Below are 26,217 nucleotides of genomic sequence, written 5' to 3' on the forward strand. Positions count from 1 at the left end.
GGGTGGTAGATCATTGGAACGAGCTGCCTCAGAGGGTGATTGAGGCCAGCAGCGTGTTAGATTTCAAGAGAAAATGGGATATTCATGTGGGATCTCTGAGAGAGTAGGAGTCAGGGGGTGGGTCATTGGTATGGGCAGACTCGATGGGCTGTAGCCCTTTTCTGCCGTCAATTTCTATGTTTCTATGTTTCTATGTTACTCCGAGCGATGATCACATCGGAGCTGTCCGCTGCAATGGCCCAGTTTCAATCGGCCTCGACCTCGACCCCGAATGTGCCAGACCAGCCTGAGCCTCGCATCGAGCAACCTCGAGGAGAGGCGCGCAAACCTCGCCGCATCCCATCCTCCTCGGACTCCTCACCGAGTCGCCCGAGACGTTCTCCCTCCGCAAACCGCCGAGGGGCAAAACGTCGGGCTAAAACGATAGAAACCTCGAACCGCCTTACCTCCAAGAAGGCCCGAGGTTCACCAACTCTACGAGGCCGTTCTCCCACACCTCGTACGGGACCACTAAGGGTGGCTGAGTTATCACTCTCCAACCCGCGCATCCTCCGAACCCCCCCTCGGACCGGGACCCCCACCCGAGGTCGTAGGTATTCTCCGAGGGAGTCCGGATCAAGATCACCGATTCGACATCGATCGGTACCCCGAACCCCGGCATCGTCTCTGAGGGGCTCCTCGAGACGCCGAAGATCGACAACCCCGGAACACTCTCGCAGCGCTTCCCCGGCCTCGGAGCATGGATCGGAGCAGGAACCTCGATACTCGAGGGAAGCCTCCCCATCCTTCTCCACCCGACGAAGGTCTCGTTCACCGACCCCGCACGGGGCCCCGGGAACATCTCGCCCATCCTTCACTCGCTTTGTCCAGGACATGGGCCACGCCTTGGACTTAGACCTCCAGTCCGACTCCAGATACTCTAAGGAGTACCTGGCGGAGCTGGATATGCCATCACTGCCCAGAGAGTCCCTTCGCTTACCGCCTAACCCGGTACTCCAACAGGCCATCTTCAGGAACCTGGAGACCCCCTACATGGTCACAGCCGTACCCTCCAAAATGGAGGCCAAGTACCGCACAGTACCCTACCCGGGATTCGAGCAACCACAGCTCTCCCACCAATCGTTGCTGGTAGAATCCTCCTTGAAAAAGGCCCACCCATCCCGGACCTCAGCAGCGGTCCCCCCAGGCCGAGAAGGCCGAACCCTGGACAAGTTCGGCAGGAGACTATATCAAAACGCAATGATGGCCTCTAGGGTGCAAAGCTACACTTTCACCTTCACATCCTACCTCAAACACCTCATTGGACTATTGAGAGCCTTTGAGACTGACCTACCGGCCTCCCGGCAAGGAACGTTCGGCCTGCTTTTAGAGTCCCTCTCCAACCTGCGCCTTCATCTATTCCACGCGGCCTACGATGGCTTCGAACTCTCCTCCAGAGAGGCAGCCTTTGCTATCGCCATGCGCCGACTAGCTTGGCTGCGCCTGGTCGACATGGACCCTAACTTACAGGACCGGTTGGCTAACCTCCCCTGCGTGGGAAAAGAACTGTTCGATGACACTATCGAGGCGGCTACAAAACGCCTCTCCGAACACGAACGCTCGTTCGCCTCCCTGGTCTGACAAAAGCCCAAAACGCCCACGTCCAGGCCGTATAGGGCCCCCCCGCGCCGCTACCCACAAAAGTCCACCCCTGTCTTCTCGCGGCCCCCACCCAGGCGCCCGCAAGCCCACCACCGGGCCATGCCCAAGTCCCAACCGCCTGCGACCACCAAACCATCCCCGTCCTTTTGACGGGACACGCAGAAGGGGGCGGGCCCCCTCCGCCATAGTCCCAGGCCTCCTCCCCATCGGGGGTCGGCTCAAAGCCTTTTACCCTCGCTGGGAACAAGTCACGTCGGACGCATGGGTCCTTGGCGTGATCTCATCAGGATACTCTCTCAACTTTCGAGCAATTCCTCCGGACAACCCCCCAAGGAATTGCCCTCCCAACCGGACTCAGCTACCCCTACTCCTCTCCGAAGCTCGAGACCTGCTTCGCCTGAGAGCAGTGGAGGAGGTCCCCCTCGACCAACGGGGGAAGGGCTTCTACTCCCGTTACTTCCTGGTACCGAATAAAACGGGAGACCTACGCCCAATACTAGACTTGAGATGCCTCAACAAATTTTTGGTACGGGAAAAATTCCGGATGCTCTCCCTACCGACACTCTACCCCCTGATCGACGAGGGCGACTGGCTCTGCTCCCTCGATCTCAAGGAGGCGTACACACATGTCCCAGTGCACCCCGCCCACCGCAAGTTCTTGCGTTTTCAGGTGGGGGACTGGCACCTACAATACCGAGTCCTCCCCTTCGGCCTTGCATCATCACCTCGGGTCTTCACCAAGTGCCTCGTGGTGGTCGCAGCAACCTTACGCTCCCAGGGCCTCCAGGTATTCCCCTACCTGGACGACTGGCTAATCAAAGCCCCTTCCAGGGAAGGGGTTATCTCAGTGACCCAACAGACTATTACCTACCTACAAAGTCTGGGGTTCGAAATAAACTTCCCAAAATCCCAACTACGCCCCTCGAAGTCCCTACAGTTCATCGGGGCCACGCTGGACACAGTTCGCCTCCGTTCCTTCCTCCCCCCTCCGCGCCTAGAGGCGTTAGTAAGTCTGAGTCGAAGGATCTCCCTGCTGACCTCGGTATCAGCTCGACAGATGATGACTCTCCTGGGCCACATGGCCTCCACCCACCGTCCATGTCACACCCTTCGCCCGCCTCCATCTGAGAACCCCTCAATGGACCCTGGCGTCCCAATGGCGTCAAGACCGGGACCCGATCGACCGTCCAGTGACAGTGACTCCTTCATTGCAACGATCGCTCCGCTGGTGGGCCGACTCTTCAAATCTTTCCAAAGGTTTGCTCTTCCGCACCCCACCCCACAGCAAGGTACTCACCACGGACTCGTCGGAGTACGCTTGGGGAGCCCATCTGGACGGCCTACGCACCCAAGGGTTGTGGTCAGCACAAGACCGTCGCTGCCACATCAACGTGCTAGAGCTTCGGGCCATCTATCTCGCAACTGTAGCCTTCCAACATCTGCTCCACGACCGAGTGGTTCTCATCCGAACCGACAACCAGGTAGCGATGTACTACGTAAACAAACAGGGGGGGACAGGGTCTTGGTCCCTTTGTCGGGAAGCCCTGTGCCTCTGGAAATGGGCAATCTCCAACAACACCTTCCTTCGAGCGGTGTACATACAAGGAGAACAAAACTGTCTGGCGGACAGACTCAGCCTCCTCCTCCAGCCACACGAGTGGTCACTACACTCGCAGACCCTACGAGGGGTGTTCGAACAGTGGGGGACGCCTCAAATAAATTTGTTTGCATCCCCTCACAACCACAAGCTGCCTCTCTTCTGCTCCCGGATATACTCCCCGGACCGGCTCGAGGCCGACGCCTTCCTCCTCGACTGGGAGGGAAGGTTCCTGTACGCGTTCCCGCCGTTCCCTCTGATACTGCGGACGCTTGTCCACCTGAAAACAGTAAAAGCCACCCTGATCCTGATTGCCCCTCGCTGGCCACGCTAGCCGTGGTTTTCCCTTCTACTTCAACTCAGTGCCAGAGATCCACTGCCTCTGCCTCTGTTTCCCTCTCTACTATCACAGGGTCAGGGTTCACTGTTACATCCCAATCTTCAATCTCTTCATCTGAATGCTTGGTTTCTCTCCCCCTGACTGCTCTCCCAGTGTCTCAATCAGTCAAGGAGATATTGGAGGCCTCTAGAAAAACCTCGACGAGAATCTGCTACTCCCAAAAGTGGACCAGATTCTCAACCTGGTGCTCCTCCCATAGCCAGGACCCAGTGTCGGCCCCCGTCCCCCTGGTCCTTGACTATTTACTTCAATTATCTCATTCCGGCCTAAAGACCAACTCCATTCGAGTACACCTCAGTGCGATTGCGGCCTTTCATCAGCCCCTGGAAGGAAAAGCCCTCTCGCTCCATCCCTTAGTCTCTCACTTCATGAAGGGTCTGCTGAACGTCCACCCCCCTCTCAAACCTCCCCCGATGGTTTGGGACCTTAACGTGGTTCTGGCTCAACTAATGAAACCTCCATTTGAGCCCCTAGACAAATGCCATCCAAAATTCCTCACTTGGAAGGTAATTTTCCTACTCGCGCTCACGTCCGCCCGGCGGGTTAGTGAGCTACAACCTCTGGTAGCGGACCCACCCTTCACGGTATTCCATCACGACAAGGTGGTACTCCGCACCCATCCAAAGTTCTTACCTAAAGTAGTGTCTGATTTCCATCTCAATCAGTCCATTGTCTTACCTGTGTTTTTCCCCAAGCCCCACTCTCACCCTGGAGAAGTGGCGCTCCACACTCTTGACTGCAAAAGAGCGTTGGCCTTTTACCTCCAACGCACTCAGTCACACCGGAAAGTCCCACAACTGTTTTTGTCCTTCGACCCAAACCGGTTAGGTCACCCAGTTTCCAAACGCACCTTGTCCAACTGGTTGGCCGATTGCATCTCCTTTTGCTACGCTCAGGCTGGTCTCGCGCTGCATGGTCGAGTAACGGGACACAAAGTCCGAGCGATGGCAGCCTCCGTAGCGTTCCTCAGGTCCACACCTATTGAGGAAATCTGCAAGGCTGCCACGTGGTCTTCGGTTCATACCTTCACCTCCCACTACTGTCTGGACTCACTGTCCAGAAGCGATGGCCGGTTCGGCCAATCGGTACTGCGAAATCTATTTGCTTAAATTGCCAACTTCCCTCCATCCCTTTTCAGTTAGCTTGGAGGTCACCCACATGTGAGAATATCATGCCTGCTTGTCCTGGGATAAAGCACAGTTACTTACCGTAACAGGTGTTATCCAGGGACAGCAGGCATATATTCTCACAACCCGCCCACCTCCCCGAGGTTGGCTTCTTGGCTAGTTAAGTGAACTGGAGACCACGAGGGGATGCACCCCCTAGTGGAGCAGGAAGGCACGCATGCGTGGAGCAGCAGAGCAAACTTAAATCTTCAATCAAGTTTGCTTGAAAATGCTTCCGTATCGGGGCTCCGTAGATGACGTCACCCACATGTGAGAATATATGCCTGCTGTCCCTGGATAACACCTGTTACGGTAAGTAACTGTGCTTTCTGTGCACTTCCCATCAGTCTAGCCATGGCTCTGCGGATGTTCACCAAGGTGATGGTGGTCGTTGTAGTGGCGTTGCGAAAAGAGGGCATTATCCCAGGGCAAGCAGGCAGCCTATTCTCACATATGGGTGACATCATCAGCGGAGCCTGGATGTGGAAGCTCGCAAACAGACTTGCTTGAAGAAACTAGAAGTTTCAAGTCGACCGCACCGCGCATGCGCGAGTGTCTTCCCGCCCAGTGTAGGTCGCGTCTCCTCAGTTTTCCGCAGAGCCGAGAAGTCCGTCTTTGACTCTCTGCGTTTAACTTTGTCACTTTGTGCCTTCTCTACACCGCGGTTTGTGTTTTTTTTCTTCACGAATCGCTGTTTTTTTCTTTTTCTTTTATTTCTTAAAAAAAAATTTTTTACTTTAATCCATTTGGCTGCCGGGGCAGGCGCCACAGTCCAGGGGCTTCGATTTTGTGGCGGCTGTTTTTCCTTCTATGTCCCGGCCAGCAACAGGCTTCAAGAAGTGTAGCCAGTGCCAGCATGCGATTTCCCTCACGACACACACCGTTGGTGCCTCAAGTGCCTTGGGCCAGATCATCAGCCGAAGTCGTGCGAGCGCTGTGCTACTCTTCAACCTCGAGCCCTTAAACATCGTCATCTTTTGGTGGAGAAGCTCTTCGGGATGGATTCTTCCTCTGATCCCTGGACTTCGAAGGCGACCTCGGCCTCACCTTCAACCGAGACTCCTGCTTCTACTGCTTCCACCTCGAGCCTCATCAGACCTTCATCGTTTGCAGCGGCTCTCTCCTCGACGACGTCTTCTGTATCTTCCCCTGTATCCTCAAGTCAGATAGCTCAGCAGAAAGTTCCAGCGGTGGTGCTTAAGGTGCCTAAGACTTCCAAGTCGAAGTACATTTACACTGCCTTGGTGGAATCTTCAGCCAAAGCAGGTGGTCCGGTTTCAGACGCGGATCCATCCTTGCCGGCTTCTTTCCAGACCATGTTGGAGAAGCAATTCATTCAGTTCCTCACTAATATGGGACTGAAGCTTCTTCCTCTCATCCAGCCTGGGCATTCTGCAGACTCCCGCGAGGTTGAGCCGCTTCCTTTGCCTCAGTCTGAGCTTGCACACTCTTTGCAGGGAGAAGAGTCTCTGCAAGTGTCTGGTCTGGCATCTAAGCACTTAAAGCAAGGAGCAGAATCTTTGCAAGTGCCTTGGCAGGAATCCTCACACTCTATACAAGGAGCAGAGTCTTTGGGAGTGCATCGAGGTTCCTCCACCAAGCCTCTGGAGCTTCGATCTACAGCCTCCAGTCCTATCCATTCTTTGATGGCATCGGCTGCTTCTGTCTCAGAGGCGAAGTCTCCTCGATCTTCGAGATCTGCTTCCAAGCACCGTTCTCACCGACGATCGAGGCCTTCATCGAGGCATACTTCCAGGCATAGCTCTTCTTCTAAAGAACGTCCCTCTTCAACTAAGCCTCGATCTACTCCTACTTCGACTAGACCGCTGACTCCTCAATCGAGGTTTCCACTTCCACACCTCAAGGAAGCAGCGGTTTCGATTGCTTCTTCCAAGTCTCCATATTCTTTTGATGTCTTTTTTCCTGCCGAAGCTTCATCTTCGACCCAGGCTGCCTCGACGACCTCAAGTCCTTCTCGAGGCAAAGCATTGGCGGATCAGCTTATCTTTTTCATCTTTTCTGTTCTGGTGTCGGCCCTTTGAGGGTCCCACCCTTAATGGGTACTGCTTTGGTACGTCCCATTCGTAAGGACTATATCAGTCTACCAGGTGCTACAGAAGGAGAAATTAGATTCTTACCTACTAATTTTCTTTCTGTTAGCCTGTAGACTGGTATAGTCCCCCACCCTGTCTGTATTTATGCTGTGATTGTGGGTTTTTGGTTTGCTTGCGTGCAGATTTTGTTTTTTCTGCGGGTTCTAGAATTTTTCTAGGACTGGGGAGAATTAAGGACAGGTGCTATGGCTCAGCTGGTGAGCTGTGGGGATATTTTCTATACCAGGGTTTAGTTCTACACATGTTCCAACAGTTGTTTACCAGTGTTTGTTGTTTTTACACTCCTGTTTGGAGTGTGTTTTACTGTTTTCAGTTGAAGTCTTTCCTAGCTTGGCTATTCGGCAGACTGGATATACAAGTTTGTTCTCAGTCTCCACCTGCTGGTAGGAGTGAGGTATATAACCCATTCGTAAGGACTATATCAGTCTATAGGCTAACAGAAAGAAAATTAGCAGGTAAGAACCTAATTTCTCCTTATGGAGGACAGGTTAAATAAATAAATATTATATAATGGCATCTTGGCAGTGGCGCACCTAAATGAAAGCGCCACCATAAAGCTGATTCAAATTCCCACGGCCTCCCCCAAAAAGTGAATCCCCATCTTATTTGATTTTGGACAGACCACCATTCTGTGGTACGGCCCCCTTGTTTCAGTTCTCCTTGTGAGCCCTCCTTGAGGACCATCGTTGCAGCTTTTGTGAGGGGTGGCTCCTGTACTCTCTGACTGTGGCCCCCCAGCCCTGTAGAAACGTGTTTTGGCCTCCCTCTGTTGATGATTGAACTTTATCCCCACACAGAACTAACAGGTTATTATTTTTTTTTTTTAATGTTCCTTTTTCATCCCAGATACCTCTTGAAGCACGGTGCAAATGTAGCTGCTGTGAATTGCGACGGAGACGTGCCCTTGGACATTAGTGAAGATGACTGTATGGAGAACCTGCTGCGGGAGGAGATTGCCAAGCAAGGTGGGGGGGGGGGCGACAGTTGGGAGACCCTGCATGTGATCCTCTCCCTGCATGTGATTGCTCTACCTTGACCTGTAGCAGACCCCAGTCTCCCTTAATTAAATGTTCTGAAGCCAGTCTGAAATCTCACTGGGCACATGGGTTGAAATATTTAAAACAGAAAGAGAAAATGAACTTGTACAGTGAATAAACCCAGACCTCAGGAGTGTCGGTGATAGTGGTGTAGCAGATATGCTCCTAGACTTGGTGTCCTTGGTTCCCAGTGGGATCCTTCCTCTCTGAGCACACTACCAAAACCCTTCTCTGTGCCCTCATTACCTCGCGCTTAGACTACTGCAACTCGCTACACTCAGGCCTTCCACTTAGCCATCTCGCTTCCCTCCAATCCGTCCAGAATTTGGCTACACAACTCATATTCCAGGAGAGCCGCTATACTCACATTACCCCTCTCCTAAAGACACTTCACTGGCTTCCCATCTGTTTCCGAATATAATTATAACTCCTCTCACTGACCTACAAATGCACTCACTCGGCTGCCCCTCACTATCTCTCTTCACTTATCTCCCCTATGAGCCCACCCCCTCCCTGTGAGCTCCGCTCAGCTGGTAAGTCCCTTCAATCTGTGCCCTTCTCCTCTGCCAGCTCCAGACTCCATCCTTTCTGTCTTGCTATGCCGTATGCTTGGAACAAGCTGCCCGAATCCCTACGGCGGGTTCCGTCTCAGGCAGTGTTCAAGGCCCAGTTAAAAGCCCACCTCTTTGAAAGTGCTCCTAACTCCTCTCACCTTGGGTTCTGCATCCCCAACCAAGTTAGATTGTAAGCTCTTCCGAGCAGAGACCGTCTATTAAATGTCAAAATGTGCAGCGCTACATACACCTTTCAGCGCTATCTAAGTGATTAGTAGTAGTAGTAGACTTAAGTTCATCCTAATTGAGCCTTTCTGCGTGCTTGGTTGAGATTCAGGTGCTTCCTTGCTGACCCTCATTCTCTCCTTCCAGGCATTGATGTGACAGTGGCTAAGCGTGAGGAAGAGGAGGCCATGCTGCAGGATGCTCGCCAGTGGCTAAACGCTGGCAAGGTCGAGGAAGTCCGGCACCCCAGAACGGGAGCCGGGGCTCTTCATGTGGCCGCAGCCAAAGGTTACATTGAGGTCATGAGGCAAGTGGCTGTGGTGCAGGGCGCCAGGGAAGTGGGCAGAGCCGTGATCAGTGTAAAACAGTTCCTAATGGGTGGAAATAGAAGGAAAGTCTGTCGTTGGTTTTGTTTGGGCTAGCCTGGAACAAATGGCGCACAGCAGCAGGGTAAGCTTTTTATTAGGTACACAAGGTACAGCCCCAGTAAAAGAGAATGCAGAGACAGCAAGGACTTCACTGACTTTCAAAAGAAAAACAACCTGGGTTGTTAGAAGAAAACGATCCACCCGAAATAGGGAATGTCAGCCTCTGCATAACGCAACAACCAGTCGTCCAAAAGAGTAAAGCAGTCTAGCTCTTCAAACCAATGGGTTTTTTGACCAGTGATGATGTTCAAGCCCCTTTATTTAAACACTTGGGCGTTTTTTGAGGTCTTTACCCAGACAGGCTCAGATATAAAATCATATCTGTAGCCAAACAAGATAGACAACATTTCCACCACAAATTTACCTTTGGTTACTTTAGATTGTTGATAGTTTCCACTTTGCATTTTTTGAGATTTCAGAATGCCACCATTTGCCCGTGGAGGCCCCCGAGATATGGAATTGTCAAGGGGACATAGTTTGGGCTGGCCAAAAACTTATGTGTGTGTTTTTGGAAGCGCGCACATCTCCAAAGAAATTTCATCATTGTGTTTTCCAGCTGTTCAGAGGTGTTATCGATTAAGAACAATTTGTCTGGACCAGGGTAGGTAATTCCAGTTCTTTTGAGCCATAGGCAGGTCAGGTTTTCAGAATATTCACCATGAATATGTATGAGACGGATTTGCATGCACTGCCTCCTTGAGATGCAAATCTATCTCATGCTTATTTCTTGTGGATATTCTGAAAATCTGACCTGCCTGTGACTCTCGAGGACCGGAATTGCCTACCCCTGTGCTAGACCAGGGCTTTACACGGGAGATTAAGAGAAGAATTCCCTGTAATTCCCACTTATTTCGTCTCTAAATTGTAGGGAAAAGGAAACTTATGTTTCTTACCTGATAATTTTTTTTCCTTTAGTCATGCCAGACAAGTCCAGAACAAATGGATTATATCCGTCTACCAGTAGATGGAGACAGAGAAAATATCGCCCCAAGAGCTTCGCCATTTAAGGGTAACCTGCAGCCTGGAATGATCAATATTTTGAACAGCCAATTCTTTAGCATTCTCCAGACCAGTAGAGGTTAATCTTTACGAATGGGTATATATCCAATCATGACCAGCAGGTGGAGACTGAAAACAAAACTGTGGGACAGTATATAATATACTCCCTTCTCTATTTACATCAGTCTTCTTTCAGTCTCCAGCAGGTGTTGAGTGATCTGTACCCATCTCCCTTGGTAGGGCTGTTGGAATTTGTTTAGGGGTTTCTAGTCCCTGTTTGTGGCCGGACAGAGCTTGGGCGGGCCCTGTTTGGGGGTCCGTCCTACCTCGGGGGTGTCAAACCCGGCGGGTCTCGAGCGGGGTCCCTCCCCCCACTTCCTCCACCTCCCCACTTTTTTTTAGAGGAGCCTCAGCAGTAAGCCTTGCCCCCTAAATCAAGCAAGGCATATTGCTTCGAGAGCCTGTGGAGTCTGTTCTGTAAAAAAAAAAAAAAAAAATCCTGAGGTAGTGCCGGTCTGCAGGGTTGCTTCCCTGTCAGTTTAATGTTTTTTTACTGTATTTTTTCTTCTAACCGGCACTTTGTTTCTAGCTAGGTCGCGTATGGAGCAATTGTGCCCTTCTCCGGGGGAGTGGGACACAATTAGGTCCAGCCGCGAGGCACTCGCGGCCGGACTGAAATCGGTAGTTTGGCCCGGTGAGGTGGTGGAGCTCCGTCGGCAGCGGCTGCAGGCGCCCAGAGCTCCCCGCCGATGGTGCCTCGCAAGTCGGCTGGGAGCAGTGGGGAAGCCCGGTCTTCCCCAACCGCCCACGGAGGGATTCCCCAAAGGATTCCCTCTCAGCTGATTTTTTGACAGCTGATGCCGACTTGCCTGTTTTAACGGCTGGGACTGTTCAGCCTTCTCAGCCGCTACAGGCCATGGAGGGAGCATTTTTGGCGGGAACTTCGCCATTTTCTCTGTCTGGCCCCTCCATTTTGTCTGCAACCTCAGGTGACCTTCCCCCTGTATTGCAAACACAGGGGCAGGTTTCAGCAGGGACCCCTGCTGGGGCAGGGAGTCCCTGGGGACCCCCGGGGGGTTTTGTCCCCAATTTAATTTCTTTCTTTGTGCAGACAATTGGGGGTCCCACGTGCACCTGGGGGGTTTCGGGGGTGGTTTCCCTCCGCGCCCCCTATGGCTTTGCCTCCCTCTTTTCGTTTGGCGTCCCCTCTTCCTCCTCCCTCATCCAAGCGCCCGCGGGGGGGGCTTGGATTGCGAATTGGTGGTCGGAGGAGCGTGTTGGCATGGTTGAGAACCTGGCTGCTTTGGCGGGCTTCCAGGATCCTCTAGAGGGGACGCCCGCTGGCAGCGGGGCGGCGGGTTTCCCGTCTTTCAGAGCAGATGCGTCCGTGGTGCGCTTTTTATTCAGAGGGATGAGCTTTTAGACCTGATGTAGCAGGTCTCCTTGGTGCTGCATTTTTGAAGTTGCGCCACCGGAGACCCCGCGTATGGGGGCCCCTCTGCTTCAGGGGGTCTGTCCTGTTTCCCGCTCTTTTCCTGTGCGTCAGGATTTTCGGGATTTTGTGTTGGCGCAGTGGCCTACGGGCGCCGTTTCGTTTGGTGTGCGCCTTGGCTCATGGGTATCCCATCCCGGAGGGGGATAGGGCTACCTTAATTTCGCCAATGGGGGACGCGGTGGTCTCGGCACTTCCTAAGCGGCATACCGTGCCTGTTATGGACGGTTCTGCTCTTAGGGTGTCTGAGGAGCGTACATTAGAGACACTTCTTAAGTATAATTTTGATGTCTCTGCCTTGGGGGTCCAGGCGGCTATTTGTGTGGGGCTGGTGGCTCGCACCGTGTTTCGGTGGTCTGAGCATGTCCTGGATCGTGAGTCTGATGACTGGTCCTTAGTGGATCAGGAGGTGGTGAAGTTTGAGATGACTGCCTCGTTCCTCTCGGTTGTTCTTTGTGACTTGGTGCTGCTAAGTCTGGGACTTTTGGTGGCCGCACGCTGTACCTTGTGGCTTCGCGCTTGGTCGGCGGTTGCCGCGTCCAAAACTGAACTTCCCAAAATTTCCCTTTCGGGGGTTGTTTTTTGTTTAGAGAGGACTTAGATCCGGTGGTTCAGACTCTGACGGACTCTGAGGTGCCCCGTCTGCCTGAGGACCGTGCCCGCCCGGCATCTCGGGTTGGCATTGCCCGGGGGCGTCTGCGGGAATTTAGCAAGTTTCGCCTGGGGCATGGGACGGCTTCTTTCCAGGCTTCCGGTTTTTCCCCGGGGTCGGTTGGCTTAGCGCATGCAGTCTTTTCAGGGGGCCCGTCGGGGGGCTGGAAGTTCCCCCCCGGTTCCCCTGCTGCCCGTCCTGCACGATGTCTCTTTGCCGGCGCCCCCTTTGATTCCCGTGGGTGCCCGGCTTCGCAACTTGTTTCCCAAGTGGGCCAAGATCACGTCCAATCAGTGGGTCCTGGTGGTGGTGCGGGACGGTTATGTACTTGAATTTTGCCCGCTCTCTGCCGGATCATATCTAGCCTCTCCATGTCAGGTGGCATGGGAGACGCTAGCCTTTCGCCAGACCCTTCAGCGCTTGCTAGATCTCAAAGCAGTTGTCCAGTGTCCCCTCAGGAGTGCGGTATCGGCTGGTACGCCATTTCCTTTATGGGGCCCTAAAGAGACGGGACCTTTCGGCCCATCCTTGGTTTAAACTGAGGTCAACAGGACTCTCAGAATTCCCTTTTATTCGCATGGACACACTGCAGTCTGTCCTTCTGGCGGTTCAGCCGGGGGAGTTCCTGACTTCTCTCGCTCTGGCGGAGGCCTACTTGCCTGTTTCCATTCGGGCCTCTCCTCATCTCTTTCTTTGCTTTGCGATATTGGGTCTGCACTATCAGTTCTGTGTGCTTCCCTTGGGCCTGGCCATGACTCCCCGGACGTTCACCAAGTTGATGGTGGTCGTCACGGCGGCATTGCAGTCAGAGGGCATTCTGGTGCACCCCTTTTGGGATGACTGGTTGTTTCGGGTGAAGTCGTTGCAGGAGAGCGCCCGAGTTACGGCTCGGGTGGTTGAGTTTCTCTGGTCACTGGGCTGGGTGGTCAACCTTTCCAAGAGTCGGTTGGTCCCTGCTCAGCTTCTGGAGTACCTTGGGGTTCTGTTCGACACCTCCTTGGGGAAGGTCTTCCTTCCAGAGGCCCGGGAAAGCAAATTGCAATCTCAGATTCGCCTTCTTTTGGCGTCCCGGTGTCCTCGGGCGCAGGATTTCCTCCAAGTCTTGGGGTTGATGGCAGCGTTCCTGGATGTTGTGAGGTGGGCGCGGGCCCACATGTGTCTCTTCAGTATACTCTGCTCCGTAGATGGTCACCCCAGAGGCTCAGTTTGGAGGTCCCTGTCCCTCTGCGAGGTTTGGCGCGCTGCAGTCTTCTTTGGTGGCTCCAGACCTCTCATCTGGTCCAGAGGATGAGTCTGGATCTATCGCAGTGGACGGTGCTTCTCACGGATGCCAGTCTCCTCGGTTGGGGGGGCTCAGTGTCTAGGTCACTCAGCTCAGGGCACCTGGTCCATGGAGGAGGCGTCCTGGTCGATCAACATGTTGGAGACCAGAGCCGTCCCTCTGGCGCTGTTACCCTTCCGCTCCCTCTTGATGGGCAAGTCGGTCAGAGTCCGGTCTGACAATGCCACAGCGGTGGCTTATGTCAATCGTTGAGGCACCAAAAGCGCTCAGGTGGCGGCTCGGCTCATGCTTTGGGGCGGAGTCACGCCTTCTGGACCTCTCGGCCTCTCACATGGCTGGGGTGGAGAATGTTCAGGCGAACTTCCTCAGTCACATCTTAGATCAAAGAGAGTGGTGTCTCAGCCCTGTGGCTTTTCAGTTGATAATGCAGGCTTGGGGTCAGTCCCTGATGGACCTGACAGCCACGAGTGGCAATGCCGAGGTGTTCCGCTTCTTCAGTCGTCGCAGGGATGGACTGGCCGAGGGTTTGGATGCTCTGGTTCAACCATGGCCAACAGAGGGGCTGTTGTGCATGTTCCCTCCGTGGCCATTAGTGGGCAGAGTTCTTCTCCGCATTGTTCGCCATCCGGGTCTGGTGGTTCTGGTGGCTCCAGATTGGCCTCGACATCCGTGATACGCAGATCTGGTGACACTCTGGTGGCGGATCCTCTTCCTCTGCCTTCCTTGGACGACCTTCTGACGCAGGGTCCCATTCCCATGTTCGACCTGTCTCCCTTCTGTCTTATGGCTTGGCTTTTGAAAGGGGTCGCCTTGGTAAGAAGGGGTATTCAGATAGGGTGATTTCTACACTCTTGGGGTCCTGGAGGCTTTCTACCTCTCAGGCTTCTGTGTGGATTTGGCACTTCTTTGAGGGGTGGTGCCAGGTGCGAGGAGTGGTCTCTCTTCGTGTATCTGTGCCTAACATCCTAGAGTTCTTGCAAGATGGCCTGGATAGAGGCCTGGCTTCGGCTTCTCTCCGGGTTCAGCTTGTGGCCTTGTCAGCCTTTCGGGGGTTTGTGACGGGTCAGCGTTTGACAGCCATTCCTGATGTGATTCGCTTTTTGCGGACGGCCAAGGTGCTCAGGCCTCCCGTGCGGTCCTCTGTTCCCTCTTGGAATCTCAGTCTGGTTCTCTCTATTCTGATGCACCCGCCCTTCGAACCATTGGGCGGCTGCTCTTTGAAGGACCTTACTCTGAAGACGGTCTTTTTGGTGGACATTTCTTCCGCTAAGCGTGTTTCTGAGCTACAGGTTTTCTCTTGTAGGGCTCCCTTCTTGGAGTTTTCTAGGGAGCAGGTTGTCTTGAGGCCTGTTCCTTCTTTTTCTGCCCAAAGTAGTTTTTCCTTTTCATGGAGATAGGTTCAAAACAAATGCAAGGAAGTTTTTTTTCACCCAAAGGGTCGTGGACACTTGGAATGCGCTACCGGAGGAAGTGATCAGGCAGAGTACGGTACAAGGATTCAAACAGGGATTGGACGGATTCCTGAGGGATAAAGGGATCGTGGGATACTGAGAGAGGTGCTGGGATGTATCACAGGTATAGAAAGCTAACCAGGTAATAAGTATAGAAACCCAACCAGGTTGTGCATGTGCAAGACCGGAGGGTTAGGACTTCGATGGTAAGCTAGGACTTAAATGGGAAACCAGGGTGGCAAGGGGACCCCCTCTGGGGATTCAGACAGGTCGTGACCTGTTTGGGCCGCCGCGGGAGCGGACTGCTGGGCAGGATGGACCTGTGGTCTGACCTGGCGGAGGCACTGCTTATGTTCTTATGTCAATCAATCTGTGGTCCTCTCCCGGTCTTGGGTAGTTGGGAGGGCTCTTCTGAGCAAAGACAGCTGCGCGAGTTGGATGTTGGTCGGGTCCTTCGCTCTTATGTGCAGCAGACCCAGGAGATCAGGAAATAAAATCATCTCTTTGTCCTTCTGACTGGTCCTCTTAGGGGGACTGGCGCTTCTAAGGCTACTATTGCATGCTAGATTAAGGAGACTATTGCTTCCGCTTCTCTTCTGGGGCAGCAGCCCGTTCCGGAGTTTCTCAAAGCTCATTCTACTCGGGGTCAGGCGGCTTCTTGGGCTGAGTCGTCGCTCGTGCCTCCAGTGGACATTTGTAAGGCTGTGGTTTGGTCTTCCTTGTATTCCTTTGTCAGACTCTTTCGGGTAGATGTTCTGGCGCGTCAGGACGCGGTGTTCGGTGTGTGTGTTCTGGTGTCAGCCCTTCGGGGGTCCCGCCCGTGTGAGGGACTGCTTTGGTACGTCCCATTCGTAAAGATCAACCTCTACTGGTCTGGAGAGTGCTAAAGAAGGAGAAATTAGGTTCTTACCTGCTAATTTACTTTCTTTTAGCTTCTCCAGACCAGTAGAGGTCCCCACCCTGTCTGTTGTTGTTGTTGTTGGGGCTGTTTCGCGGGCAGTTTTTGTTTTTTGCTGCGGGTTCTAGTATTTTTCTAGGGCCGGGGAGAATTAAAGAACAGCGGCTGTGGCTCGGCTGGCTTAGCTGGCGAGCTGTGGGGACATTTTCCTTCTGGTATTTCTCCTCTGCATTTTCCAACAGCATTTGGGTATGTTAGTTCTTACTCCTGTTCGGAGTATTGTTTTCTTTCTGTTTTCCAGCTCTTAGTTCTGCTTGGCTATTCGGCAGACTGAGGTAAATAGAGAAGGGAGTATATTATATACTGTCCCACAGTTTTGTTTTCAGTCTCCACCTGCTGGTCATGATTGGATATATACCCATTTGTAAAGATTAACCTCTACTGGTCTGGAGAAGCTAAAAGAAAGTAAATTAGCAGGTAAGAACCTAATTTCTCCTTATACAATTATAGCTGACATTTGAAAAAGACGAAAGCCAGCATGTCACTGAGGCTATACTGTTAGCAGTAGATGGACATAACCCATTCATTCTGGACTGGTCTGGCACAAATGTAATGGAACTCTGAGCCTCACTAATTAATTTGTTGCATTTATAGCGTTGTAAATTTGCTCCACTGTATCTATATATTCTGACACTTCTATGTGGAATCTACTGAGGTGATGCTGTTCTTGTGAAGGTATATATTTGTTAACTAACTGTTCTGGCCATGCATGCCAACAGCTGTACCACTTCTACAGGGGGGGAACTGAGCATGCCCCAGCCTTATAGGCTATGTAAAATGAACCTTTAAACTTAACCAAAATCTCCTGAAGCTACCAGAGGAGGATCCTCTGCTCAGCAGCCTGCCTGTCATTACCACTCCTTCTCTCTCTCTCTCCTTTGTCCAGGCTGCTCCTGCAGGCCGGCTATGACCCTAATGCCCAGGATAAGGATGGCTGGACGCCCCTGCACGCGGCAGCACACTGGGGAGTAGAGGAGGCCTGCCGTATCCTGGTTGAGAACCTCTGTGACATGACCGTGCTCAGTAATGCGGTGAGAGGCAGGTTCTTTGATACTCCTGATAAATTTGTGCCCTCAGCCCACGAAGATCTACTGGACAGATAGGGGAGAAGTCCATAATCTATTATTAAGATGGATTGAGGAAATCCATTGCTTATTCCTAGGATGAGCAGCATAAAATCTGTTTTATTCCTTGGGATCTAGCTAGGTATTTGGGACCTGGGTTGGCCAGTATTGGAAACAGGATACTGGGCTTGATGGACCTTCGGTCTGTCCCAGTATGGCATCTCTGGACAATCAAGCCATTGTGACATCACTGATGAGGTTGGCTCTTAGGCATTGGTGGAATGAGGCATTATGACATCACAATCTCAGCTCTGAAATGTTGCTCCTCTTTGGGTTTCTGCCTGGTATTTGGGACCTGGGTTGGCCACTGTTGGAAATAGGATACTGGGCTTGATGGACCTTCGGTCTGTCCCAGTATGGCAGCTCTTATGTTCTTATGTACACAGGTGGGACTGTGCTGTGATAGAATGGCTTCTGCCAAGCAAATCAAACTGAGGACATCAACGGGGCTGGACACCAGGTGTATTTCTTATTTTTAGACAAATGAGCTTGGACGCTTGAAGCTGGGAGCGAGAAGCTATCCATTCTATAGGGTCTTTGGGTACTTCAGAATGACTGGATGAGATGCTGAGTTCAGTGGTTTGACCCGGGCTTGATGTATTTTCCATGCTGGGGGCTCCAATAAGTGGGCCACTGCCACGTCAGACAAATTTAGGACAGGGGCAGTGGTTAGAGGCTTTTCTCGCTTCAGGGTCCTGCGGGCTTCTCTCTGAGGTGCAGTGTGTGCTCCCTCCTCGCTTTCGCTCTTTCTCTTGCCGCAGGCCTGCTCCTCAGGTACGCTTTGCTCTTTTTCCGTAGGGTCAGCAGCCTTGTGATGTTGCTGACGAAGATGTCCTGAACCTGTTAGAGGAGCTTCAGAAGAAACAGGAAGATGTGAGTACCTAGAGCAGAGCTATCGCTACCTATTCCAAATTTGTCTTCCAGCCTCTGTAGAGTTCTTTTCCTGGTCCAAAGTAATTCAAACCCTTGCGAGGTGTTGGGGGCCTAGTAAGGACACCTTCAAAGCTCCAGATTTGCTGTTCTCAGTGTTGTTTCGGGGGGGGGGGGGGGGGTTGTTTATTTGTTTATGTTTAAGAGCTTCTTCCTGGGTGGAAAACCATTGGCTTGAGATCAAAGACATTCGAGGGACCTAGATTTTTAGAAAAGCATTGAGGTTCAATCCTATTTGATACACTGTCAATCTAATCTAAGCAGTTTAAAGAGAATAAAAAGGGTTGATATGTGTAACGCATACTTGCCAGGAGACCTTAAACAAATGATTTGCTAAAACACAAAAAGCAAGAACAAGAGGAACAGATACAAGAGTGTATTGGAAAAGATTTGGGGAGGGTGAGATTAAAGAGCAAGGGAATGGATTCATTCACCATCCTGCCACGGCTGTAAGTAGTTTAGCCTCTCCTGTGCAGTTTGGGCTGTTTTAACAGCAGGCTGGGAGGATTGGAGCATGCTGCCAGGGAGGTAAGTCTCCAACATCATTGAAGGAAGCCCCACCCAGGACCCAGTAGTGGTCTTTTCATTCCTAGTAAGTGAGAAATTGAGCACCCCTTCCTCATATGATCCAGCCCCCCCCCAACACACACACACACACATACACACTCCCTTTATTTGAAAATTTTTATCACCGTTTGCAGTTGCGCAGTGAGAAAGAGGCAAACCTGCGGCAAGCAATGATCGACACTTTCATGGAGCAGCAGCCTCTCTACACCAGCAAACACAGAAGGTGAGTTGGCAGCACTGTGCGCAGTGCACAGCTTCGGCTGCAAGGGGTGGGAGGGCAAACATGGGCTGTCCACTCCATTCTCAGATGTTGGAGTGGAGAGTTGAGATGGCCAGAGCCTTGATTTTTGTCCATATTGCTTGCTGCGTGCTAGGCACGTTGCTATCCAACGTTGTGTTAGTTGGAATTAAAAAAAAAAAGTTAAAACAACCTTTTTGTAGCACCTCTCCAGACCGGCACAATTCACTGATGGGTAATAGCTCACCATGACCAGCAGGTGGAGACTGAGACAAACTTTTGGCTGTAGTACAAGTGGCTGTGCAGTCCCTATACCCCAGTCTGTTCTCAGTCTTCCCTGGTTTAGTATAGAGGGCTGTTGGAAGTTGTGTAGTAGCCTTCTTGTCCCCTTCTGGTGCCGGACTGAGCTTGGGGGGGTCCATCCGACCTAAAAAAAAAAAAAGTTAAAATAACCTTTTAATATGTTTTCTATTCAACATGTGAAAAAGAATTCACATGTTCAAGCTCAGGAAGGAGATGAGAGCAAAGGTCAAACAATGCTTCCTCTGAATTAAAGCGGCGTCAAGCATTGGGTGAACAGGTTGCATTTGGTCACCAGGGTCAGGAGGAACCGATTTAATATCCAGAGATGGCTCATTTTTCAGGAGCTCAGTCTGCCGTATGAGCAGCAAAGAGAAGATCTCGGTGCAGGACCAGTCCAAGGAGAAGACCATGCTGGGGACCATCTCCATTGGGGCCGAGGAGAGCAGCTCTGAAGAGGAGGATCAGGACTCCAGAGAAAGGCAGAACGCCGAGGGGAATGGTTAGTGCCTCTTGAAACTGAAGCATTACATCACTTTTCACATAATGTGTCACACACGCAGGCTTTTATCCTCCTCTTTTTAACATATTGATGTGGCTGCTCACAGTTTCAGCCTGCCTGGACGGCCTCGATTCACACATGGTGAAACACAGCTCTTTAAACCGCTTCTCTCTCTCTTTTGGTTTTCTGATAGAGCTAGAGAAAAAAGACACAACCCACGATGGTGATGGCACGCTGAACGGTGTAGCCAATGGATCTCCAGTCAGCGCCGTCACTCCTTTGCCTTCCAGCCAAAAGGTAAGATATCTTCTCTCTGTCTCTTTATCTCTTGCAACCGACCATCTCTCTCTCATTGTATATTTTATTGTGTTAATCTGTTTGCACTGAACCTCCAGCTCCTTCTCTGTCTTGTTTTTCAAACTCCTCTACTTCCCACTCCACCTTACTTCTACTACTAATCATTTTTACAGCGCTATAGACATACGCAGCGCTTTGCATCAAAACGCAGAATAATAATAATAAATTTGTTTTTATATACCGCCATACCCGAGAGTTCTAAGCGGTTCACAACAATTGGATAAGATACAAACAGTACAAGTTATTTAAAAAGACAGCAATTGAAGGCATCTAGTGGAAGAAATACATAAGAGACAATCCCTGCTCAAAAGAGCTTACAAATTTACTCAAGACAGACAAACTGGACAAGAAGGTGCATCAATACACTGTGCTCAGGTGAGGGGAATTACAAGACAGATTTTGGTGCTTAGAAGGTGGGTTGGAGTTTGGAATTGAAAGCAGCTTCAGAGTCTGGATTTGAAAACTGCCAGAGACAAAGCTTGACATATCGAGTCAGGCAGTTTGTTCCAGGCATACGGTGCAGCAAGGTAGAAAGGACGGAGCCTGGAATTGGCTGTAGAGGAGAAGGGTACACATAAGAGAGACTTATGCCTGGGAGGGAGTAGGGGGAAAGATGAGAGTGATACCGAGGAGTCAGTAAGAGGAGTTTGAACTGGATGCAGAAATGGATAGGGAGCCAATGAAGTGACTTGAGGAGAGGGTTAATGTGGGTATAATGACACTGGCGGAATATGAGGCATGTAGAACAATTCTGAACAGACTGAAGGGGAGAGAGATGGTTTAGTGGAAGGCCAGTGAGAAGCAGGTTGCAGTGGTCTAGGCGAGAGGTGATGAGGGCATTCAGAAAGGAAGGGTCTGATTTTAGTAATATTGTAGAGAAAGAAATGACAGATTTTCCAAGTTTCCAAGTTTATTATAAGATTTGATTAATCGCCTATTCCAAATTCTAAGCGATGTACAGCTAAAAATTACAAAGTCAAGGGAAACATACATGACTAACAAAATTATTACTAAACATATTAAAATATCATTAAATACATAACATAATATAACATGACTAAACATGACTAACAAGACTATTTTTACATACAAGATCAAACAATGGGAAAGTTACAAGAAGAAATACAATTGAATATCAAGTTTCCAAGTTTATTAGTTCTTGATATCCCGACCATCAAACAAATATCTGGCCAGTTAACAATAAAATTAAATAAGAGATTAAAAATAGTAACGAGAAATTAAAGATTGTAGAAAGTGCATAGGAATATCTGAATTGAACATAAATGACGAAGACTAGACAAACTAGAAAGTGAGGGTAGTGGGGGAGGAGTGGGGAAAAGTTACATTGTTTAGATGAAATGGAGAAAGTGGGGAGGGGATAAAACGTAAGGGTGAGGGCATGTTGTGGTTATATATACTTGCTTGAAGAAACGAGGAAGAAATATGAGAAGAAGAAAAAAAAAAAAAAAAAAAGAAACATGGAGAGGATGAAAGAAAAGAATCTAGGTTTGGTTGAATGCGTCCCGAAATAAAAAAGTCTTTAGGTTAGAAACAATTTTGATATGTGAAGAGGAGGAGGGATGAGTCAAAGATTACCCCAAGGTTGCGAGCCGACAGGACAGGGAGGATGAGGATGGTGTTCAGGGAAATAGAGAGAGGGGAAGAGGTATTTGTTTCTGTACCCTTCTACTTAATCCACTGTTCTCCTTCATTGACCCCACTCCTTCTCAGCCTCTTTCCCATCGTATTTTCTCATTCTATGAACACTCTAAGCACTTAATTCTCTCTCTTTTCTCTTCCTTTTTGGTGTGGCTTGCCCTGGATTTGTCTCCTGCAATCTCCTCCTTTCTGCCCTTTTCTTCTTTTCTTTCCTTTATGTTGCTTCTCAACTCTCCCCTTTTCCGTTTTCATTCCTGCATCCGCTCACCCTGAACCCCCTACTCTTTCCAGCCCTTTTTTACCATCTTCGTTCCCATCGCCTCCATCTCTGGGCCCTTTGCCCCATCCACGTGGCGTCAGAATCTGCGCAAAACGGGTATCTTGGTGGTGCCCCAGAGAGGCCGGGAAGCTGTGGTGAGCATCGTGACCCAAGCCATTTGTATAGTGTCAAGTTAATACTCCTCCTTCCCTGCTTAATGCTAAGACAGTGACTCAAAAACAGCTCTGCCATAGAGCAAAAGAAAGCATGTTGATGCTCAAAAGCTCCAGAACGCTGGCTTTCCTTCCCAAATTTCAGAATTGTCTTTTTGAGATTTCTTTGTTCTTGTGCTTGATTTTCCTCTCTCGTTTTATGTACTTCCCATGTCTACCTCAATGGGTGCCAAGGCTGTTTGTTGGTCTTCTTGAAAATTTCCAAGTTTTATTTAAAATTTGATAAAATGCTTATATAACATTTTCAAAGTGATGTACATTGATAAAATAGAAAAATAGAAACATATAACAGACAGACTATAAACATCAGAAACTAATGGGGGGTGGCGGGAGGATCATAACCCTTATACTCTCCCCACTTTGAGGAAGGAAGAGAGAGAGTGGCTCTAGCCAAAAACCCGAGAAATTCCAAAAAAAGATTCTACATGGGAGTTTCATAGCGAAAAATTACAACCATTTCCTAGAGGCCCTTTTTACACTGTTGAGGGCAGCCCTTGGCCCTATAGTGCCTGTAATTTGGATGCTTTCATGTGAATTTTGAGACTGCTGCAGACAGGTAACAATGGATGACACCTGCCGTCTCGCCTGCCTGTTCTTGCCCTGCCTGCTGTAGGCGCCCTCTATAAAGCGACTGAAAAATTGCTTCAGTTTTACCCTGTTTTGGGGGTGTGAGGGTCATGAGGTAAGCCGTGCTCCTAGATGCAGGGTAATCATATGGCTCCATGCATTTTGGGGATAACCAATAGGAAATCCGGTTGCAGGTCTGGGGAGTGGTACCAGGTCAAAATAGCCTTGACAAAAAAGCTCCTAATAAAAGGACCTGCCCACAATTTGTCCCCTGACAAAAGGGCCACCCCTGACTGTTTTACCCGTGCTGCTGCTGCTTCTGTGAGCCGAGGTGGTAGCTCAGGGCCACTCTTAGGCATACTGGATGAGGGAAGAGACAGACCGGGTTGGGGATGGGAGATGCTGGACCCACAGATGGAGAGAGGAGTTATGCCAGTCCTTGGGAGAGGCAGGGGATGAAGAGGGAGACATACTGGATCTGGAGGGGCAGGGTTATTTTGTAATTAGAGACGGGGACACGGAAATGCTGGAAAAGAGGTGGGACACTAAAACGGCAGATCTTGAACCAGGGACACAGAGGAGAGATGCTGGACAGGACAGATAGGGATGTAGAGAGAAGATGGATGGCAAACGTGGAGAAAGAAGAAATGTCAAGGCTGTGTTACGGGGGCTGTTCCATCAAGGGTTATTTTGTTAACGAAGCTTTTTTGTCCAGGTTATTATGTTGGGGTGCCATGGGGAGCCTATGAGAGAGTTCTGACTAGTTGAGGTAAGATCTTAAGGCTGGAGGGTCACATTTGTCTTCGTAATGGTCAACACAACCCTGTCACGAGCCTTAATTTAACTTAATGCTACCTTTTTAAATCAATGGTTTCCAATACAAATAAAATTTAAAAAAAATCTCCTCTACAAATTATTTTAAATCCTAGACACAGCTCCAGAAAACCACTGTAGTTTTGTCTTTACCACACAAAAATCTCATGGCAAAGGCTAGCCAAAATTATTGTGTCCGTCACTTAAATATTGTACAAAAGGATTGCAGCCTGCCCTTTTCCATCTTGTGTCTGTGTGTCTCTGGGGTCTGTGGAGATCACTGTGTCCTTCCCTCAGGTTTGCAAGATGGTCGATTTTACTTCTTAGGCCTGTAGTCCAAGAGAAACTCAACAGCTCTTTAAATGATAGAGCCCAGTGAACATGGAGCTCTGTGGCTGCCCTCTTATGCTTGTTCTTGTGTGGTACCTGCTGTGCAGCACAGTCCAGCCCTTTTTGAGAGTGTCCTATCTGTCTGGGATTTAATCATCCAGTTAGACAGTTGCAATGATCTTGCTGTTCTTGTCTTACATATAGATTGCTTCACTGTTCTACAGTTCAAATGTATTTAAAACATTTCTAAAGTGCCTTCCCATTCTGTAAAAAAAACTGACTAGGCGTGTGTACAATTAAATGAAAAAAACATTTGTTTCATCTAGACTTAATTGGGTACTACTATATCGTCTCTCCAGACCGGCACAGAATGGATGTGTTTACACTCCTCTGCCAGCAGGTGGAGACTGAGAACACATTGACTTTTGGCTGTAGTACAAGTGGGCTTGGGCCCTCATGTCTCTTGCAGAAAGGATATTGCTCACCTGTCGGGTCTTTCATGTCGCTGTGTTTTTCCCCAGGGTATTGGAGGAAAGGGATGCTTTGTACTCTGTATGGATGGGATGGGAGGCTGTTCTCCACAGAAGGGCTTGTAGGTGATATTTCCCTCACAAATATACCTTCAGAACTGTGATATGACACATCCCTTTTCCTCCCCTTCTCTACATGCAGTTTACCGGAGGAGCTGGTCGCAACCTGGAGAAAGATGATTTCTCAACAGCCCCCTGGAGGGTGGGCCTGCGCAAAACAGGCAGCTTCAATATACTGCAGGATGCCAAAATGGCTGAGGCCAAGGAGTTTGGGGTCAAGCGCTCTGCCTCAAGCCCTCGCTTGGATCTGGAGGAGAAGGTGAGAGTAGCCTCTAGCTTTGACAGAATGTTGCTTAGTTAAGCTCCACAGTCCTAGGTGTTTCTGGAGACTTGGGTTGAATATTAAGTGAAGCAGTCAAGTTATTAGCGTTGCACTCAACCACACAGCCACTGAGATGTAGCAAAGCCCAATGAATGGCGTCTCAGAGTCGATAGGATCCATCTTTATTTAAGATTAATTTGCCTTCCAGTCCTCACACACCATAGAGCTCTTGTAAGCAGCCGTTGATGCCGATATGTGAAGCCATCTCACCTCCCCTCTCTCTTACAGAATAAAGAGCCTCGCCTGGCTCGGGTCCCTCCCACCCCCGGCAGGAAACTATTTGCCCCACTGGAGACGGAAGCGCAAGGGGACGACAGGCCTAAGTGAGTATGAGAGCTCAGTGCAAGAAGGAAGGGAAGACTACCGGAGTGAGAAGAACAGCTCAGGATTACTGAGGGGGGTCTGTTCTGCACAAGACATGCCTCTCTTGATAGCACTGAGTAGAAAAGGTGTGCTCCAGACCTCCCTGTATCATACTGGGGATTATAAGTACAGTTTTCAATGTGTTGGCGTAGGAGAATGGGATATAGAGGTTTTCCTTACACTCGGCAGGTGATGTCATCGATGGATCTTTAGCTCTTAAGAGTTCTAAAGAGAGGACCCTGAGCATGCAGAGGGAGTTTCCTGCACTTCCTCAACCTTGCTTCTCCTCTCAGTCCATAACAGAGCTGAAGTGCAAAGGTTGATGAAAAACATTCTCTCTCTCTCTCTCTAATTTTATGGGGATGGAGGGTGGGTGACGTCTATGGAGAGCCCCTGTTACAAGGAAGCAGCTACGCTTTCCGATAGGCTTCTGATCTGTTAATGGATCGGCTGAAACCACGTTAAGGCATCACGTTCTTCTTTCCCTGCATAGAAACATAGAAAGATGACGGCAGAAAAGGGCTACAGCCCACCAAGTCTGCCTACTCTACTGACCCACCCCCTTACTAGGCCTCTGTAGGGATCCCACGTAGATGTCCCATTTATTCTTAAAGTCAAGCACGCTAGTGGCCTTGGTCACCTGCTCCGGAAGCTTGTTCCAGCGACCCACCACTCTTTCCATGAAAAAGTACTTCCTGGCATCACCCTTAAATTTCCCTCCTCTGAGTTTGAGCGGATGCCCTCTAGTGGCCGAGGGTCCCCTGAGTAGGAAGATGTCTTATCCCAGGACAAGCAGGCAGGTATTCTCACTAGTGGGTGATGTCATCCGACAGAGCCCCGATACGGACATCTTGCAAGCATGTCTTGCTTGAAGAAACTCAGAAGTTTCGAGATGCCCGCACCGCGCATGCGCCAGTGCCTTCCCGCCCGATGTACCGGGCGTGTCTCCTCAGTTCTTTTCTTTCCGCGGAGCTGAGAAGTTTCACTTCATTCTGCGCTGACTGAATTTCAGTAAATTTGCCTTCTTTCTACCGCGTTTTTTGTTTATTTGATTTATTTCAATTTTA

General features: G+C 50.2%; 1 protein-coding gene across 3 annotated transcripts in view; it reads left to right on the forward strand.

Moving 5' to 3' along the window:
* The window catches only part of PPP1R12C (protein phosphatase 1 regulatory subunit 12C), a 90,621-nt gene that overhangs the window by 21,325 nt on the left and 43,079 nt on the right, over window positions 1–26,217 (forward strand). For all 3 annotated transcript variants that reach the window (XR_004540859.1, XM_033960803.1, XM_033960804.1), the window contains exons 3-11: window positions 7,765–7,883; window positions 8,882–9,041; window positions 16,883–17,027; window positions 17,919–17,993; window positions 18,752–18,840; window positions 19,500–19,657; window positions 19,851–19,954; window positions 24,548–24,724; window positions 25,016–25,110. Coding sequence is in view for 2 of the 3 variants with exons in the window: in XM_033960803.1 (XP_033816694.1) it covers window positions 7,765–7,883; window positions 8,882–9,041; window positions 16,883–17,027; window positions 17,919–17,993; window positions 18,752–18,840; window positions 19,500–19,657; window positions 19,851–19,954; window positions 24,548–24,724; window positions 25,016–25,110 (1,122 nt within the window). In the remaining variant the exon portion in view is untranslated. The remainder of the gene's footprint in view (window positions 1–7,764; window positions 7,884–8,881; window positions 9,042–16,882; window positions 17,028–17,918; window positions 17,994–18,751; window positions 18,841–19,499; window positions 19,658–19,850; window positions 19,955–24,547; window positions 24,725–25,015; window positions 25,111–26,217) is intronic.

This window comes from Geotrypetes seraphini, chromosome 10 (assembly GCF_902459505.1).
Source record: "Geotrypetes seraphini chromosome 10, aGeoSer1.1, whole genome shotgun sequence".
Taxonomy (NCBI): domain Eukaryota; kingdom Metazoa; phylum Chordata; class Amphibia; order Gymnophiona; family Dermophiidae; genus Geotrypetes; species Geotrypetes seraphini.